This window comes from Corvus brachyrhynchos, unplaced genomic scaffold, assembly GCF_000691975.1.
Source record: "Corvus brachyrhynchos isolate BGI_N302 unplaced genomic scaffold, ASM69197v1 scaffold31, whole genome shotgun sequence".
NCBI classification, from domain to species: Eukaryota; Metazoa; Chordata; class Aves; order Passeriformes; family Corvidae; genus Corvus; species Corvus brachyrhynchos.
The window spans coordinates 971,922-990,968 of record NW_008236196.1 but is presented as its reverse complement, the minus strand read 5'-3'; the positions used below and the strand labels follow the sequence as shown (position 1 = coordinate 990,968).

General features: G+C 37.3%; 1 protein-coding gene across 4 annotated transcripts in view; it reads left to right on the top strand.

Moving 5' to 3' along the window:
• The first annotated feature begins 6 nt into the window (after positions 1 to 6).
• Positions 7 to 19,047, top strand: part of SPAST (spastin) — a 39,726-nt gene continuing 20,685 nt past the window's right edge. The window contains exons 1-5 of one of the 4 annotated variants that reach the window (XM_017740081.1): positions 7 to 157; positions 4,105 to 4,188; positions 5,445 to 5,528; positions 11,030 to 11,125; positions 18,221 to 18,408. In XM_017740081.1, coding sequence (XP_017595570.1) covers positions 22 to 157; positions 4,105 to 4,188; positions 5,445 to 5,528; positions 11,030 to 11,125; positions 18,221 to 18,408 — 588 coding nt within the window. In that variant the 5' untranslated portion in view covers positions 7 to 21. Of the gene's footprint in view, positions 158 to 4,101; positions 4,189 to 5,444; positions 5,529 to 11,029; positions 11,126 to 18,220; positions 18,409 to 19,047 lie in introns of all 4 variants that reach the window. The other 3 variants (XM_008639865.2, XM_017740089.1, XM_008639873.2) reach the window with 3 other exon arrangements.

Sequence of the window (19,047 nt, the reverse complement as noted above, 5' to 3'; positions counted from 1 at the left end):
CGCCTCTCCCGCGGCGCCCTCATGGCCGCCAAGGGCAGCAGGGCCGGGGCCGGCGACGCGCCCGAGCCCGGCGGGGCGCCCGAGGCGGTGAGGGCGTGCCACAAGCGGGCCTTCGAGTGCATCTCCATGGCGCTGCGCATCGACGAGGACGAGACAGGTAGGGAGGGAGCGCCCGCGGCCGCCCCGGGGTGCGGGGGGAGGGCGGGCAGGGCCTTCCCGCTCTGTGCCGTGGAACCGCTTTCAGCTAAGAACAAGCAAAACCCGCTCATGAGAGAAATGCGGGCTGTGGTGGGTATGTGCGGGGGAGCGAGCCGTGCTGTGCCCGCATGCGGTGGCGGTGCTTTGGTCCCCAGCCGGGTCCGGCCCTGCCGCAGCCCGCAGGGGCGCGTTGGATCACAAAGCTGCAGCTCGGGCTCGTTCCCCACGCAGTATAAGTGCTTGTATTTCTCCCCAATAACTTAAGAGCTTTTGCTGCGGAAGTCTGGGTGAGGCGATTAAAAATTGCGGGCGGTTGTGTGGCTGTAACTAGGCTTTACCAAGCCAGCCGGACAACAAAAGCACCAAGGACAATAATAAGGGTGCATCCTTTAATGCACTGCCTGACAAATGAGTGCTGAAGCCAGACTTCAGGTTACTTGGTCCTCAGAATGCCCATTTGGAGTGGTCTGACTTTTAAGGAAATAAATACTTGTATTTTGGCAGTTTCTTGAAAAATGTTTTTCTTAAACTGTTTGACATACATTTTCTTAAAAACCCTAAAAACCGACCACTGTGTGATGAGGAGACATTAAGGAGGATGTTTAGGGTTCAGTTAAATAAAATACAGGAATAAGGATTTTTTTTTTTTTTTTTTTTGGTAGAGCATTAAAAAAACCCAACCAACCAAAACACTTGATACTGCATTTAATTTAATCATTTGTTCTAAATGCAGCAGCATGATTCTGTCAACATGCTAAAGGTAGGCCTTGGTGGCATGCTGTGCTGGTTTTTAAAATTCTCTGGAAAAGTCAGAATGCTGTATTCTAACCTTTCAGTTGAGCCTTAATGAAACTTCTGTCCTAGAGGAGGAGATTAAAAATATAAGAGTAGGCCATCAATAGAAGCTGCATGCTGAGAGCACCATAAAAGCGTGGGATGTGTCCTCCTTTGCGTTGACAATTTGGGAGTGGCAGTGGTAAGCTCTAGGAGAGAAAAAAACCTGCACCATGTGCAGCAAGGTTAGTTCAGCACAGATGTACAGCAAGAGAGCACTGAGGGTCATAGGAGCAAAGCATGAAAGGAGGTGAGGTAGCTGACAGCTTTGGTATTGCTGATGATTGCTCTGTGAGGAGTAGCAGTCTTACTTTATCAGGCACCTGTTCCACTGTTGTGACCTTTAACTCTTGGTGGTTTGGAGGGTGAGCCCTTAAATACCGATTTTAATCATGGGCTTGCTGTGTAGATGCCTTTAGGGTGATTATACGTGAATTAGCTGTGCAGGTCAGACATTTAGTAAGGTGATCTTTGCTTCTAGTATGAGCAGTTGCACAACTGTTACAGCCCTGTAACTGCAATGTACATTCCACTGAGAAAGAACTCCCTTTCCTTTAATACATAGATTTGTTATTTGCTTATCTGATTTTACCAGAATACTTCTCTTTGAAAATTTTCTGGTCTGTAAACAGGCTTCTTACAGCTTCAAAGAGAAAACTGTATGTTAGACATAGTGCGTGAAATGGGTGGAATTTCTGAATTGTCTAATAGCCTATTAGTTATGTGGCATTTTTGCTGTTGTGGAAGCTATCCATACTTCAGTAATTTTGATAGCACTTCTGGTAGCTTTTTATGCTTCTAAATTATCAGAGCAATTACTCTTGTTTTGGTACTTTCTCAATTAAGCTTAATATCTTTTCCTAGAACTAAGAAGGCACATGTGGTGTGTTGACCCCTGCAAGCAGTTAAGCATCTACACAGCTGCTTGTTTATTCCTCTCAGTGGGACAAGGGAGAGCATAGGAGGAGCAAAAGTGAGGAAAAAATAAAGTGGGAAATCTTTCCAAGCAATGATTGCCTTGGAAGATAGCCCCCATCCAGTTATTCATCTACCCAGGTTTATATTGATGAGCATTGTATTGTATGATGCAAAATATTGCATTGGCTAGTTTGGGTCAGTTGTCCTGCTAGTGTCCTCTCCCAACATACTGTGCACCCTCAGCCTACTCACTGGGGATCTAGATGGGAAAAAGGAAACCTTGAGGTTGTGCTGTTCAGCAATACCCAAAACATTTCTGTGTTATCAACTGTTTTAGTCACAAATCCAAAACACAGTGCCCTTGGGGCTGTTTGAAGAAAATGAGCTCCATTCTGCCAGAGCCAATATAGCAGATCAGCAACTTCCAAGGAATGTGACGTTTATTGTATTTTTAATGTCATAATCACTGAGAACTAATCAACCATTCTGTGTGGAGTTGGAGCACAACCGTTGCAAACAGGTGTCATATAGTGCTTTTAAAACATTCTCCAGTTAAAAGCTGGAAGTGAAATTTTAATGATGACCTTGGTGTGTTTACAGCTGCCCCTAAGAATAACAAAGCAATTCAGGCAATAGCTGAGGTGGCTGGGATGATCTCAAACCAGATTTTTATTTAGTTGTAATCAGTATTAGATTTACTATTTACACTGCAGTTGAAACTGTTTCTGTGGGTGGTGGGGAGAAGAAGCTTAAAAAGTCTTAAAGAGAGGATTGAAGTCACTCACCTTGGATGATTTAATTTATCTGGCTTTGTCCTTAACAGTCAGGGTATATGAGGCTGGTGAAGAAAGGGCAGTAATAAAATGACTCCCAAGGTGTGTGGTGTTCATGACTATAGGCAGGTGCACTGTGGTTTGTGTTGGTAAGAAGAGCAAAGCATGAAATTACCTGCGCAGGGGAGCTTGACAAATGTTATTATTAAGAGATTTTTTAATCTGAAGAGGAGCAAGAGAAAAGTCTGAAGAGGATTGTAGAAATGTTTTGAAATATTTTTACTGACACTGAAATTTGCTAAAAAATAGGTTTGGGACTGAAGTTCTCAAAAGATTTGAGTGTAGAAGCACACAGTCACTTGTAACTGGCACTTAGGAATAGTTTTGTGAAACATTATGTCATCTGAAACTAAGGTAATGATATCTGAAGTTTCATTGTAGGCATTTTTTGTTTTTTTCTGCCACTAGCTGCTTGTTAATGCTGACCAGGTTTTAAGTTCTAATACCTAATCTGTTGTATTCCTCTGTGGAAATGCATGCTTAGTGTAATATAACTAGGTTGCAAAAGTATTTTTCCATATGCAGGCAAATATATTTTTAATGCAGAGTATTTATAGAAAGGGAGCAATATGAAATAGATATTTATAGGTCTTCAGTGGTTTACTTGCAGTTATAGTGGCACATACCTTGGGTCAAGCATGTTCATGGCTGTTTGCTGTAATATCCTTTCGGGACGTGGTTGGTACAGAGGTGTGCTCTAACTCTACTTGCATTGTGCTTCATGTGGAAGTTGACACACACCTGTAATACAGCAGTTTCATAATAGCACAAACAAAGAAATACCCCCATGACAGAGGAGCTGCACTGTACAAAAGTTAACCAGAGAAGTGTCTCTCATCTCTCTAGTGTAAAGTCTTAGACTTCTTGAGTTTCTGCTTCCAGTGTTATTTTGGTATTGGCTATCACTGGAGGATTAAGAGGCACATTTCTAGTTCATGTTCCAGAAGTAAAAACTGTTAATTTCATCACTTCTGTTGTGAGTGAATATGTGTAGGTGAGCTTTTCTATCTCTTTTTCTCTTTTTTTTTTTTTTTTTTTTTGGGTGGGGATTTTTTATTTCTTTAAGGCAGATGTAGAATTATTCTCAAAACAGGCAAAAGTGATTTGAGGCTGGTGTAGTACCTGTTTTTAAGAGAAAAGCTTATTTGATACTTAAGTAGATATAAAGTTGACAGTGTCCCTTTAAGACTTTCTTTAAATCACAGGATTTTGTTCAAATATCTCTTCCTCCCTCTTACTTGTTTTATGCAGCATTATATAGAACCATTCCTAAACTTTAATTTGTTCAAGAAAATAATGGGCTCACTTCCTTTTTAAGCAGGACAAAAGGAACAAGCTGTTGAATGGTATAAGAAAGGAATTGAAGAACTGGAAAAAGGAATAGCTGTCTTAGTAATTGGTCAAGGTAAGCCAGTTTTGAGTTTTGTGGAACTGATTTTGGTTTATGGCTTCTTTGAAGTGAGAAATCAGTATTACTAAGTATGGTAGGGGCTAGGAACAGTCTGGTGTATGAGTTAATTCATAAGGGTCTTTCTTATTCCTGTTTTAGCTGTAGGTGAACACTGGTCCATTTCTCTTTTCCACCTTAATATTCTGGTCTATATCACATGCAAATATTGCTCTAAATATTTTCAGACTCTGCAAAATCATAAGGAGTTCATGAACACTGTTAAGTCAAACACGTGATTTCTTATATAATGGGAATGCCAAAATACTGAGTTCTGATTTGATTTGCTGAAGTTGACAGTTCATGTTCTCACTTATGCAGAATTTTATATTCCCTTCAGTATAACATGAAAAAAAACACCCCAATTTGGAATGGCCTGACGTTGTGTTTCTGAATAACTTAGCAAAATAACTGAGCATTTCCAACAAAGGAAGAAAGCCATCTCTCTATGTGGAAACATTTTAACCTGTAGTGTAGAAGCAGGTATGTACTATAGAAATACAGGTGTAGTGAAGGACTTGCTGAGAATTTCTGTCCTCAAAATAATATTGTAGTTGTAATAATAACAACCTAAATCACCTGCCCCAACCCCAGATCTGTAAGTGCTTTTGCAGACTTGTATTTTGTTCCTCAGCTGTGTTTAGAAGTATATGGTGATCTTACTTAGGGGGCAATACCAGTAGCATTTGATAGAACCTTGCACAATTAAAAAAAAAAAAACCTTGACTTGAACAGATAATATTTCTTAGGAAGTGGTGGTGTTAATTTCTAATTCTGTGTGTTTTAAAATGTAAAGGGACACGGTCAACTGAATTTAGATCTGTTAATTTTGCCAAAGTGAATTCTTTCAAATTGTACTTGCCTCTCAGTCACTTTTCAAGCTTTTTAAAAACCTTTTTTTATTTGACTTCTGTTCAGAAAAATGCAGAGACAAGGGGCATATTAGGTCAGCATGAAATGTTAGACAATATGCAAAGCAGTGTTTGGGTTCCCATCACTCTATAAGCACTATTGTAAAGCAGATAGTGTCAACTAACTTTAAATTCTTGATTAAATAGGAAGCTTTAGTTTTTTTCTTGTTAGTTTCGTAATGAAGTTCCATAGGGGAGGGGATAAATAAGGGGTGGGAGGAGGAGGGAAGGCTGGGTATCAGTATTTTAGCACTTAAAGTTAATTTACGGAATTATGTTTTAACATGGATTTTTCTTTGTAAGGTGATCAGTGTGAACGGGCTCGACGTCTCCAATCTAAAATGATGACAAATTTGGCAATGGCCAAGGATCGGTTGCAGCTTTTAGGTACCAGTTACAATTCATGACTTTGGAAAGTTTGTAATTATTTGCACGACTTCATTTAATGCATTCTTTTAAAATATTACTTTGATTTTTAAAGGGAAGGAGTCATTATCTTTGTAGGGTTTCTTTAGTTTGATTTTTAGTTGAGAGTAAGTGCTGTTGATGGATTTTGAAAGTGGAATTTCATGACCCACTTTCAGGTATAAAGTAACTGAGAAGTCTTTATATCATAGCACACTTGACTCATAAAGTGAGGAGGTCTTGATTAACTCCTGATGGAGTTTGTTCAGCATTTTTCTGTTAGAACTGTAGTGAAATGATGATATATTGCTGATCATGAGTGCCAAGTGTGCTGGCTGTAACTACTTCATGTTCCATTGATTTTGCTGTCACGTACATTAACAATTTTCCTTAGTATTGGTAAATAATAATGATGATGATAATAATTCTTTAGCATCATGTAGACCATAAGGTTGTGAAATTCTAATTTTCTTGCTTTTTTTTTTTTTTTTTCTAGTAGTGTTCTATTAAGGTCACTTTTTTTCAGAAGCATAGTGTTGTATAGCTTTAGCATTATTAAAATTAAGTGTTGTATATAGGCTCTTAACAGCGTAAAGATCCTCCCATCAAAAAACAGACCCACGGCTCTGTGTAGTGCATCCTCTAAATTTAAAACTTTGAAAATGCTTTCAGTTCAGTCAGTAAAATTAAAATAAATATATATTCTTTAATTGCTCTTTAAGGGTAAACTAACAAATGTACTTGATTTTAACTTGCATATCCCAGCTTTAATCTAACGCTCTCTTGTGTGGAGTTTTACTAACTCATTCTTCTAGGAGCATATAGAGAAGACAGGAAAACTTGGGCTCTTTTCTCCTCTTACACTTTGTGGTTCTGTGGTCCTAACTGGTGATTGGCAGGGAAGTTGTCACAACCACAAGAAAGTGAGCTCCTTTTGTTTCCCTTGCGTTCCTAATGTCTGTAGTACTTTTTGAAAAAAATTGAAGGGGGCAGGAAGTGAAAGAGGCATCTGTCTTCTATGCTTTGTTATGGGTGTTTCTCGGTACAGCTTTAGTATATGGAGAAAAGGTATTTTCCATTCACTAGGGTTAAAGGCTGACTTCTAGAGCTAATACAAACTAGGGAGCAATAGAGTGGAAGTGATTACATGCTAACAATTTTTGAGAAGGTATGGCTTGTTGCAGACATCCTAGTTGCAAGTAACTAGAATTTCTTTCTAGAAAAAATTTGCTGTTACCTCAAAGCTTGAAGTAACAGTGTTTGTATTTTGTGGGTAGTGCTTCATCCTTGCTTGTATTACTGTAGTAGCACTTGCAATGTTGATAAGTTGCTTATTTGCTGTGATGTGATTGAAAAGAAACAAAGGGAAAATTTCACAAAAAAACCCTAAAGTTGAAGTATACTTATCCTTATCTCTACTACCAGAATGTGTGATCACTTTGTTTGCTTCAGAGTGCAGATTGAAACATAAACAGATAGAATAGTGTTTGTTATGTAAGATGTAAAATAATATTTTATTTTTAAATTACCAGTTTCGTACTTTGTTTTGCCTAGGTTCTTGTTAGTTTTTACTGAGGGTGTGCTTCATACAATGTACCTAAAAGTGAAATTTGGATAAAAAGGAGCAAATGAAGTCGTGCCCTTTAGGAAGACAAAAGATGTGTTTTGGAGAGATATTTCAATGGCTTTAAATCACTGCAAGTTTGATCATTAGGGTTCTATTTGAGTAGTATTTTTATGCCATCTAACCAACTTTGAAGTATTGACAGCATTTTTTTTTTATTTTCTGTAATTTTACCTGGCTTTTGTAGAAATTTAAGGTAATCTAGAGTTGAATTCCATGTGCCATTCTAAACACACTTTTAGCCTGTTACTTATAGTAACAGATATTTGGAAGTTTTTAAGGGATGTAAAGATCCTTTTGTAGTTGAATTAAGCATGAGGCTCTTGAAGCTATTACAGTTTAATGAAGTGGTGTTTCCTATGAATTGAACTCATAAGAGTGTTGTCTGCTAGCTCTGTGGAACTTCTCCATTTCTTAAGGCAGAATAGGCAAGTGCTTTATTGCATTAACTGAAAGGATAAAACAAATTTAAACTAGACAATAATACCAAGTATTTCATCTTGCTTGCTAGACAGAGATGTGATTGCAGGCTGCCTAACTCAAATACCATCCAGTCAGGCAGGTTACATTGGTAGTACATAGAAAACATAAATTAAATCAGTCTGATTACAACTGTCCTTTGAAAGTGCTCAGTATTTTGTTGTTGTTTTTTCTTTTTTTTTTTTTTTGAAGTGTTGGTACATCAGTGTAAGTTTGTTTCATGACCCCACCAATGGGGGTGTTTGACACCACTGATGAGAGTGTGATGTCTGATCACACCCATGTGTTACCACTGTGTCATCACACCACTGATGCCTTTTAATGTTGGAACAGGATGGAGCTACCCACCTTCAATGATGGGTTTTCTGTTTTGAGCCCTGTTTTCCTCTTGCATGTAAATTATGCTTAAAGCTGTACTGTGACACAGTCTGGAAGCTGAAGTGATTGCTAGTGTGTTTCAGGTCACCTCAAGGGGACTTGATCACTTTGGCAGTCCGTTGACAATACTGGGTTGTGCTGGCTGTCAGGGGACTTGAAAGTTCTTCCATTTGATTTGGTGGCAGCCCCCCATTTTTGACATGGTTTAGGGTGTGTTAGTTGTATGGTTAAACCTTGCTTTGATGGTCTTCACAGACCTGGTCTCTCCTGGATGACTGAGCACCCATGTTAGAGTCATTAAATTTGATGTATTTAGAATGACAGGAGGGTATTTGTTTTCTGCAGTCTATACACAGAACTTGGCAGCTTGTTGTTCCTAAAGATAGATGGCTGCAATGGCCAGTGCAACACTCTTCAGTTCTAATGCTATTTATGTGTTTTACCTATCTGTGTTCTCTCATTTCAGTGAGCCTTTCTGTAGGGGGACAGATTTCTTTCATGACAAGTGTCTTCCTGTGTATTATGTGTAGCTCCAGTATTTTGATTGAAGGGTGTATGTGGCACATAATTCAGGTATCTTTCATCACTCTCCTCTTTGGAGGGTATTAATATTCCTCTATTCTGCACGTATAGATACGGTTTTCAATGGACACCTTTTGGAATATTTCACTTTCTTGGAGGAGATGGTACTTTTTGCTTCAGGCTTATGTTACAGGGTAACATGTTTTTAGTAGAAATTGGAGAACTCAAGCTTTCCTGTTGCTTCAATAAGACAGTGGTTGCAGTGCTGTTTGTTTTGTAGGTTTACGTCAGCGTTGTATCACCAAGGTGAAATAATGAATGAGAATCTGTAAACTTTTTGTCAGTGTCTGGAAAAATAGGGAGAAAGCATTTCAATGAGAGGTGATGGTATCCTATAATTCCCTGGAATAATATTTAAAAGTTCAATTTCTTTTTGATATTCCAGAGGATCCTACAGCTATACTGTCTCTAAAGAAGTGATATGTTTGCTTCTGGAAATTTTATGTGCAATACTAATATGACATGTTCATAGGTAATGTGATGAGAGGACTCTGTGAATTGAAACTGGACAACAATTGGATTACATTTTTTCTTTTTTCTTTGGTTGGAGTTCTGTAGTTCCTGAATATGTGGAACTAGCTAAGCATTGATAATTGTAGTAGAACCCCAGTGTCAAATTGTAGCATTGAAGCAAAGGGCTTTTCCTGAATTCCTACACAAACCAATTCATGTTGTTATGGTCACTCACTAGAAAGTCTTTTTTGTTAAGCTCAGAAATGTTCTCCAAAACTCAGCTGATTGTCTAATATCGTAAAAGTCTATTAATATTCATTTTGTTTCCTAAGCTTCTGTGTGTTCTTTCCATTTGGGTTGCATGCATGGGCAGGGAGTAGACCGTTCTGCTGCCTCCTTTGGTAAGGCTGCGTCCACTGAAGTAGTGCACTCTCTGCAGTCAGTCACCGTTCTAGAGAGGAAAGCTTATGAGGGTAACTTCTTGGAAGCTGTAGAGCTTGTGGTTGTTTGTAGGCTGTTCTTGTGTGACATTTTTTTTGTTTTACTCTACCTGACTTTTCAAAGCTTTCAGTTTAGAATGAAGTAAACCTTGTATACACATACTAATCTTGAACTTTAGCTTTTCATATTTGCCTGTAACTACCAAGTTTTCATTCTAAACCACATCTTGTTCAACCTAAATGTTATTAAGCCATCACTTTAACTATGAGGTGTTAGGATACTATTCAGGAAAGCTAAGCCATGAGTGATCAGGAGCAGGAACAAGAAAGGAACGAAGCAGAAAGACTAGAGAAAGATCTGTAACAGGTAAAGAAGCCTAAGGAAGGCAGTGCTCGTGCGTGTTGGTTGTACCATCTGCAGGCTCTGAATGGCAGTTCTTCCTCCAGTCAGGGTATTTATGATCTTAATTGTGTACATTTTCAGTAGAATTCGTCTGCTTTTGAAATATGTGCTTTCATATTACCAGAGGACATCTCTTCTCTACTTGGCATCTCTTTTCCTGCTGCTTCTTGGTACTGTTATCTCTTGCGGGGCAAGCAGAAGAAAAAAAAATCGGGGAGGGAATGAGAGAACTTGGCAGTGTATGCCTTGCATCCTTATAGACTGTGGTTTGTTTTTAAAACAAGAGGGGTGTGTGTGAAATAAAGGTGGGAGAGGCAATAAAGGGCCCCAGAAGTACAGCCTAGAGGTTTTTAACTGCAGTGTTAAAGCAGGAGTGGTATCTGGGCTGCAGAGAACAAGTAGCTCTTAATTCTTTTTTTGTGTTTGCAGCCTTACACCTCTTTGACTTATGGTTTGTCTGTTTTCATTACTTCTCAGAGTTAATTTCTTCCTCCTTAATCTTTAGATTTATAAATATGGTATTCAGGTGTTTCTGAAGTTAATCTTCCTAAAGAACACAGTTTGCATGACAACTTTATTGACTTAATTTCAAGGCAATTAAATATCTATATAGAGATCTTAAAAGACATCATTGTAATAGATATATATGGTGTTCTGCTTTAAGCTTGAAGGTTTCTGTAACGTGTTAACTGGCTGTTCCTACTTAAGTGAAACATTCATGCAGAGAAGTGAGGACTCCTTGCAGCTGGTCAAAAGTAACACCTTGAGGAGGACTTTCAGAAATGGGTTATCAACATAAATATTTAGTAAATTAAATTGAGTTAATCCTGAACATTGTTTTTGAGAAATAACTGCAATCACTAGACTGGAAAGATTGTTGTAATAAACTCAGCCATAGATGGTGAGTTTTAAAGCTGTTTTCACTCATGCTCATACTAACAGAATTTTCTTACACATTTGTTGAATGTGTAAAATAGATAGAAATATTCCTTTTATCTTTAACTATAACAAAGTCAAACTTGACATTTCTGTGTTCAACATACATAAATTTTCTTGGTTCATTTTTGGTTTTTGTTTGTTTATTTTGTCCTTTTTCCTCCCTCCCCCTCTGTCTACTATGTAGAGAAGCTGCAGGCAGTTTTGCAAATGTCCAAGCCGCAAATGGAGGTCTATAATGACAGTACTAACCTGGCATGCCGCAATGGACATCTCCAGTCAGGTGGGTTTGGTTTTACCAGCGCCTATTGAAGGGATGTCTCTCACTTTCTGGTGTATTACAAGGCAAAATAATGCAATGTTATATTCTGGCCCCACCAGCTTTAAAATAGAATTATTTATATTTCTGTTTTTAAAGATTTTGTGTAAAATTCATTCCATCCTTTCCATGGCTCTGACAACACTGTTTTATTTTGTAGTATTCAGTTTTCTCTTATGATGACTGTCCTGCAATTCAAGTCTATTTATTAAGGCAACATTTTAGAAAATATTTCTCATGTTATAGTCTTCAAGGAATTACATTAAAGCTGTTTTAGAAAGTGTCAAAGTCAATGTCAGATATATAGGTTATATGTTGTGCCTATACTAATTAGCTCTTCCTTTATGATATTGTGAATGTGCATTTGCATTAAGCAACTTTAAATTTCAGGGGGTTTTTACATCAAGAAAGTCATATGCAATTGAAATGATGGGGGAATGACAGCAGCTCTTGCATTTTGTCAAAGAACATTGTTTTAATCCTTTCCCAGAAGACTGAACCAAACTTACTAAAATAGCAGAAGTAAACTTTTTTGTCCATACACAAGGTGTAAAGTTATGGCGAGGTTTGTGAATTGTCTTTGGGGAATGTTTTAAGCCAGCAGTAAGCTGTTGTCACAAGAGTGATCTCAAATGATAATTTGTACAGTAGACTACAATGAAGTTAAATAAAACACAGAGCTAACAAGCGCTGGAATTCATAGAGCTTGTCTACTGGGTAAGAACAGTATTCAGTTTTTAAATTAAGTAAACTGAAACAGTGTAAACTACATGCTTTTCTTCTGTTTGTTTTTTGGGGTTTTTTAAGATCCATTTCTAGTTTTGAAGTCATCTTACTGTTTGGTTTTATTCTTTCTGAAGTATAACAAGTTGAAGTAGTGGAACTGTTTCATGTTAGGTACCTTTACATTACTGATTTTTGTTTTAACTGTGTTTGTCAAAAAAGTGTAGTTATGTAGATTGACCTTGAGAACACTCTGTCTTAAATGAGTCAGTACAACTCCTGGTTTTTTATCAGACTGGCTAGACACACTGTGAACAAATACATACATATACACACAAAAGTTGACAACATGTTCTATTTAATATGAACAGCTTTTTCTTTACACTCTTTTCTAAATATTTGCTTGTACTTTGTCTCGATGTATCTCAGAATAGAATACTGCAGAAGGTTAGACTGAACTTTCAGTCTTAAAAATTGTAATATACTTAAATCTCTTATTAACAAAGCATAGAAGATCCACTGGCATCTACTGGAAAGGGAGAAATGTTTTGCCAGTTCTGTGGCAGGTGTTTGTATTCACAGAAGTTGTTGTAGCAGAAGGTGGTCGCTATTGGTAAACTTGTGCAACATGGTATTAGCCCATTTACGCGTTTGGAGTCATACTCGGGTGATTTAGAGAAGATGATCCACTTCAGCCAGACTGTGGAGGAAACAGCTGCAAAGGGCTGTGCCCTTCTGGGAATGCATTTTTCTGAGAGTGTTCCCGCTTTCTGAAAAGGAGTGTGGGATAAGAAAGAATGTTCATTTACCAGACTCAGTGGAATCTGAGGAGAGACAGAAGGACTGAAGAGCATGTCACTAAAAAAATCAGGTACCAGGTGTCTACTGATTACTTTGAACAAGACTTCAAGAGGCTTGTTCCATTTCTACTTGCATTTCCATCTGCCAAAGGTAAACTTGAGATTTATAGTTTGTGGAAGTCAGAGGATTACCCAAAATACTGAATGATTGCAGCTGTGGGATGCCTGATACAGTACAATGAAAGGCTATTAACAAGCATCTGAATTTCTTAAATGGCTGGTGCCTATGCTCTTGTGCTTTCTTTCTCTGTCTCTCTATTTGGGGTGTGGGGCAACGGCATATTTTTTGTAAGAACACACTAGTAATACACTTTTTCTTAAAAGCAGTGTAAAAAGGTGGTTTTGCTTCAATCTGCTGATCATCTTGCTGTTGTTCTTCTTTTATACATGTAAAATAGTATTTTCATATGGACAGCTCTAATAATTTAAAAATACAAAGTAGATGACCAAAATCGTAGAAAACTACAAAATCAGTTTGCAGGCTACTTCAGATAAGAGAACTGCTGTTACTGAGAAGGGAGAGGTACTTCAGAGGTATTGAGCCACAGGGCTCTGGCATAAGCTTGGTTTTCTATATGTGGAAAGTATTACCTGCACTGTTGCCTGATCAGGTTGGGCTTTTTAAAAGTTCAGGATTTTATGAAGTATGAGTCATAGTCATTCTTACTTTTAATAGGAACAAAGTGTATTTTTGCCCATCATTTGGTATAAAATTACATTGTGTTCTTTGATTTGCTTTAAAGGCCAGAGTCTTTACAGATGTTTTTGCTTCATAATTTTGTGTAAGATTCTGTTCTCACAGCTATATTGCACATTTTTTATATTTCCAAAGTGTTACTGATTTGAGATTCTTCGTTCTCTCAAAATGCTATTTGTGTCAGCCTTCCTGACCAATTTACTTGATTCTAACACAAATTACTACCTATCCCTGTCTTCAGCATTTGTGGTTTCCAAACTTACATGAATAGCTAGAGATTTTTCTTGAAAGTTTATCTTCCAGATTTATGCTGAGGTTTTTCAAGACCTCGTTGCAGTGGTATCACCTGCCCTTCAGTTGCAGGGGGCTGTGCAGTAACTTGTCTAAAGAGTAATAACAAGTAGCCTTGACCCAAACCTTTATTTTGAAATAATGTTAATTTAATATTCATCATTCTTCTTCTCATAGCAGTCTTAAATTAGATGTAAAACAATTTACCTGTAGTTTTTCCCCTCAGATGTACTTGCTTTCCTTTGCACTGTGGACTGTTGTTTTTTGTTTTTGAACAAGCTAGGGAAGGAGATTATGCCAGTCTTGCCAAAGGCAGAGTTTGAATTTTATGAACTCATTTACTAGTCATACAATATTTAGAGTATTACAGTAATTCTGGTGTACCATTTTATGTGTAAATCTCAGCATGATGGATGGCCAGAGAAAGCATTAAATTTCTCTTAATTACCTTGACATGAATACTGGGCAGTTAGCTAGTATTTTCTCTCAGTTTTCACAGGCAGGGAGTTGCTGGCCTGTCTTTAATAGTAGACATATATTGGCAATGTTTGTCATGCTGCAAAAGTTCTACTGTTAATACTGATGTTTTCCAAGGAGTTCCCCTAGTAGAAGAACAAGTAGCAGTAAGATTGTTTTTAACAGCATAATTTGACAAAAGCAGATCTTTGACTGATGTGTCTCTGTCAGTTCAGAAAGGAGAACAGCTGTAATTCCTGGCCTGTGTAACTGTGCTACCATTTAAAACATGCAGCGGGTCCTTCTTAGTTGCTGGAGCTTTCTGTAAAGTAAGCTTCTATTACTTGAATCTACTTATTTAAAAAATCTGAATTGAATTTTTGAAGAATTGCAATTTTGGGGGCTATTATGAATGCTGATCCCAAATAATGATCAGTCTTGCAATTGCTGCAAGTTTTAAGCAGCAATTTAAAGTTTTTTGGTTTTGTTGGTTTTTTTTAAATGCAACTACATACATAAAGTTACAGATAATTCTAGACAGGTAGATTTTTTTTTTTTTCCCCAACTTGGTGTCCACAGACCACATACAATAACTTGTTTTAGTCCCTTTATATTATTTATCAGTAGGCATATGTAGGGAATTTCTGAGGAATATTCACTCATGATTTTTAAGATGTCACAACTAAAGGCTGGAAATTGTTCTGAAATACTGGAATCGCTGCTATTACTTTGAATTAAAATGTTCTTTTGGATGCTTAAGAAGTTAGAGGCTAGTAGAAGCTTGTTTATTTACATGTGTTTTAATCTGGTTTAAATGCAGAAAAGAAAATATAATGGGTTTGCTTCTTAGAAATATAAAGGATGTTGTTATATTAAATAAATGAGCTACAGCTGCATATTTTTAAGATTGTTTTTGCATTTCCAGGTATTTAGTATAATCAAGCTTCTCTTAGATTTGTTCAAACATATTTGTACTTTATCTTTAAAACCAGTTTAATATAGTAAGTGTATATATTATATAATAACTTGTGACATTTCTCTCTTTAAGGGAGTCTGAAATTGAGTGCCTCTGTCTGAAACTTATCACAATTTAACCAACAGAAAACCCCAAACAAAATTTTACTACTTGCTTGTTTGTAATTTGTGTTGTGTGTGTGTTTGGGTGGCAGATTGAAATTGCAGGGATGCTTTCAGGACCAGACAGCTATTGTGTCTGTGTAATCCAGTGGTGTTAGCCTGGAGCTATAAAGTAAATTATTTTGTCCAGAATTAGAGAGTAAAATCAAACTGATTAAGCATCTATTACTATCCTATAAGTATATTTGAAGCAGACAATTGAACTTGTTCAGTGTTTCAAATACACTTGAAAAAATTCCGTGGTGTCTCTTTGTGATTAGAGCATATTTTAGGCACTTCCTTATTGCTTTAAACAGAACAGTGAAACATTTGGCAAAAGGCTGCTGGAGATATTGTGAGGGTTTTGAGGTCACTTGCTATGTATTTCCAGTCTTTCAGTAGGTGACAAATAAAAATGGGTAAAAAATGTGTTTGGGGGGTTTTGCATTTGTTACAGCAAAATACATATCTTGCATAATGGAGCTGTCTGACAAGTGATGTTCACTTAAACACCTTGTGCTTTAGAAATAGGTTAACTTCAGATAGACTGTAATTCTGAACAGTTTGTTAACATTTTTATTTGTTACTTCAATGAAAATTTGTATATAAAGTGAAATTTCCCTCTGGAATTAACACTCAACAAACAGCTATGTTCAGGAGCTGTTCATCAGTGCTTCTTTATGTGCTGCCCATCAGGACTGACAACAAAATGTGTAAACTTACTGGTCTTGAATCCTGGAGGCGCCGTTAGAGTAAATCGTAGTTTGTATTAAAACCTTGTTTCTTTTCCCTTCTTTCCCTGCTTCTGTTTCCAGCTTCCTGAAATACTCCTTACCTGTGCAATTTTATGACCCTCAAAATTGCAATATCTGTGTATTGTTCTCAATGTGTGGGGGTAGTTCTGGTAGAGTGAGATAATTGAGCAGCATGTTAGGGTGAAGGGCATGGAGAAAAACTAATTTAGGTTTTTGAAGCCTTCCCATGTTGACTTCAAGCCAGCTGTGCAAATGAGGTTGAGGTGGGCTAAAAAAACCCCACCCAAACTGAGTGCCACCTTTTGATTAAATTGGACCAGTCAAAGTGCTGAGTAGCTAGATGTTTTAATAGATTCATATACTGCTTTTTGAACTTGAAAGTTACTAACTCTGCCTAATTTTAAAGAGTTTTTGGTGTCTAAATTCCTGTGCAGGAATGACTAAGTAACTGTATCCAGCTCTGGAACTGTGTGTGATTTAGTCAGTAGCCAGTTTTGGTGGTTTTTCTTGTTTTGTTTTTTCGTTTGTTCGTTTGTTTTTAACAAGAAACATTACAGGTAAATGTACTTAATTATATTCTTCAAATTGCCTTGTTTTTTGCATATTGATACATCAGCATTGTTTATTGTGACCACTGCAGAGTTTCTGTAACTCTAAAAAGGGCTGGATTTGTGGCTGAAGAAAGGCTTTAGAAGCTTTTTCACTGGGTTGTTAAGGATACCTGCAGGCTGTGTAGAGATTTGCTCCTGTTAGAATGTTTAAAGAGGCTGAGAGCGTAGTAACAATTAATTAACCCTTCCATGATACTGTTTGACTCAAGTATCCTTTGAATTTTTTAAACACAACATTTAGAATTACAAGGCTTTTTACTAAAAGTATTTTTCATTGAACTGCAATGTTCTAAGTTAAAAATTCTTCATAGAGTCACTAATTTCCTTAAAAATCAGAGCTCTTTGGCCTGTTCCTTAAGATTAGCAGGTCAAATTGAGTAGCAAGTTTCTACAATCCTAGTGAAGACACTTGTAGCTGAAATCTATCTTGAGTTTCCTTACCTCTGATGCCCTTATTTCTCTTACCTAATAAAAAACCACCTTAATCCTTTTGAAAAGATATAGAATAAGACAGTATTTACAGTTTCTGTCACAGATGACGGTACTGTACTAGACAGTTTCCAGTAGTGTATTCCCACCACAAAAAATACTGTGATCTAAAGCTATGCTCTAATCATTAACCAGCCTGATCAACCTGCTTACTTGCTGTATCACATTCGTATCTCTTAATCTCTGATTTGATGTTTTACACTTGGCCATTTCTGTGCCAAGGAAGTTTATTTTATCATGTATGTCATACAGAGAGCGTAGACATCAAGTGCTATTTTGTTTACTCTGGATCAAAATGGCTTTTTGTAGTTTGATGACCTGTGGCAAATATTTCAAGTTTGTGTGTCACCTAATTTGAGACTTTCCTGCTTCATCATAGAGGTGAATAAGTAGTGTGAGTGGAATGTCTGGTGATGTTTCAATGTATTTTAAGACTTAATTTTTAATGTAGGAAGGTAAACTGCTTCAGAGCTGTCCATTCAGAATTTACTTACCTCTTGAGATTCCTAAAGTGAAAGCAAGTTGAAAGAAAAAGCACCTGACAGTCACTTGCAGGTATAACTATTGTAATTTTTCCAGATTAAAATGCCTTGGTGAAGCTTCTGTGTGGAAGGTGCTAGATAATGTTAGCTAGCATCCAATTGACTAGCCTGCTAATGTCACTTAGAGAATGAACACTGAATCTAAAGGCTTGAAATTTGGGGGTTATTATGATGATTGTTTTCAAGAGTTCTTGGGAAAGAAGGCAGCAGAACACAAGCCAGAAGACTTTGCTTCATAAGGAATAGATAGTGTTCTTCCCTTGATAACAGGACTGTTATGTCTGGCTTTTCTAAGATGGCTTACTAGGGTTCATTTTGAGAGCTCCTAAAAATTAGAATTTTAACTGTAGGTGGAAGCAGCAGTCAGTATCCCCTTAAAAACACTAAACCTCTTTAGAAATGTACGTTATTCTGCTCTAATACTGTATTATATGTTTCAACAATTCTATCTTGTAGTTGCAGTTGATGGTAAAAGTATGACTGCTGCCACTGTTCTTATGCCACTGGTTTTCTTTATAGAAAGTGGAGCAGTTCCAAAAAAGAAGGACCCCTTAACACACACAAGTAATTCCCTTCCTCGTTCAAAGACTGTTGCAAAAACCGGATCCACAGGCCTTTCAGGTCACCACAGAACGCCCAGCTACAGTGGGATATCATCATCTTCTGTGTCTAGACCAGCATCTAATCCTACACCTTCAACTCACAAGGTATGGTGAGGATAAATGTGGAAGTATACACTTGAAAAGTCAGTGTAAATTCCAGAACAAGCTTTGGATTTAATGCCTTAATTGCAGTGGTGTAGCAGCAGAAAGTTTTTTGAAAAAACTGAAACTCCCAAGTTTTTGGCCAAATCTCTTGAGCTAGGCTGCAGAGTGGATTTTAGAAATTGGAGGGCATCAGGTGGGTGCATGGGCAAATGAATTTTTAGTATAATCCCAGTAATAAATAGTACTTGTTTTTAAAATTGCCTGGGAAACGGAGTGAAAGTTATCTAGATGAAAAATAAATGTTACTTCCAGTATGTAAAAGATGGAGGGGAAAAAACCTCTTACTCCAGAACTAGAAGATTTTTTCCCCCACATGTTCTTCACTTCAAAGCATGAATGCACGCACAGGTTGTATTGCAACCACATTGAAAAGCAAATTATGGTTAGGCTGTGACTGAAACACAGAAGTCAGTCCTATACCATGAATACAGAAAAATACAGCATTTTTGTTGACCCATCTTTTCCCCTACCATCCTTATTCACAGTAAAGTAGAATGAAGAGCAGAATGGAGTGAACATGAATTCATGAATTATATCAGCAACATTGTAGCTGATATAATATGAAGGCTTTTAAGTGGC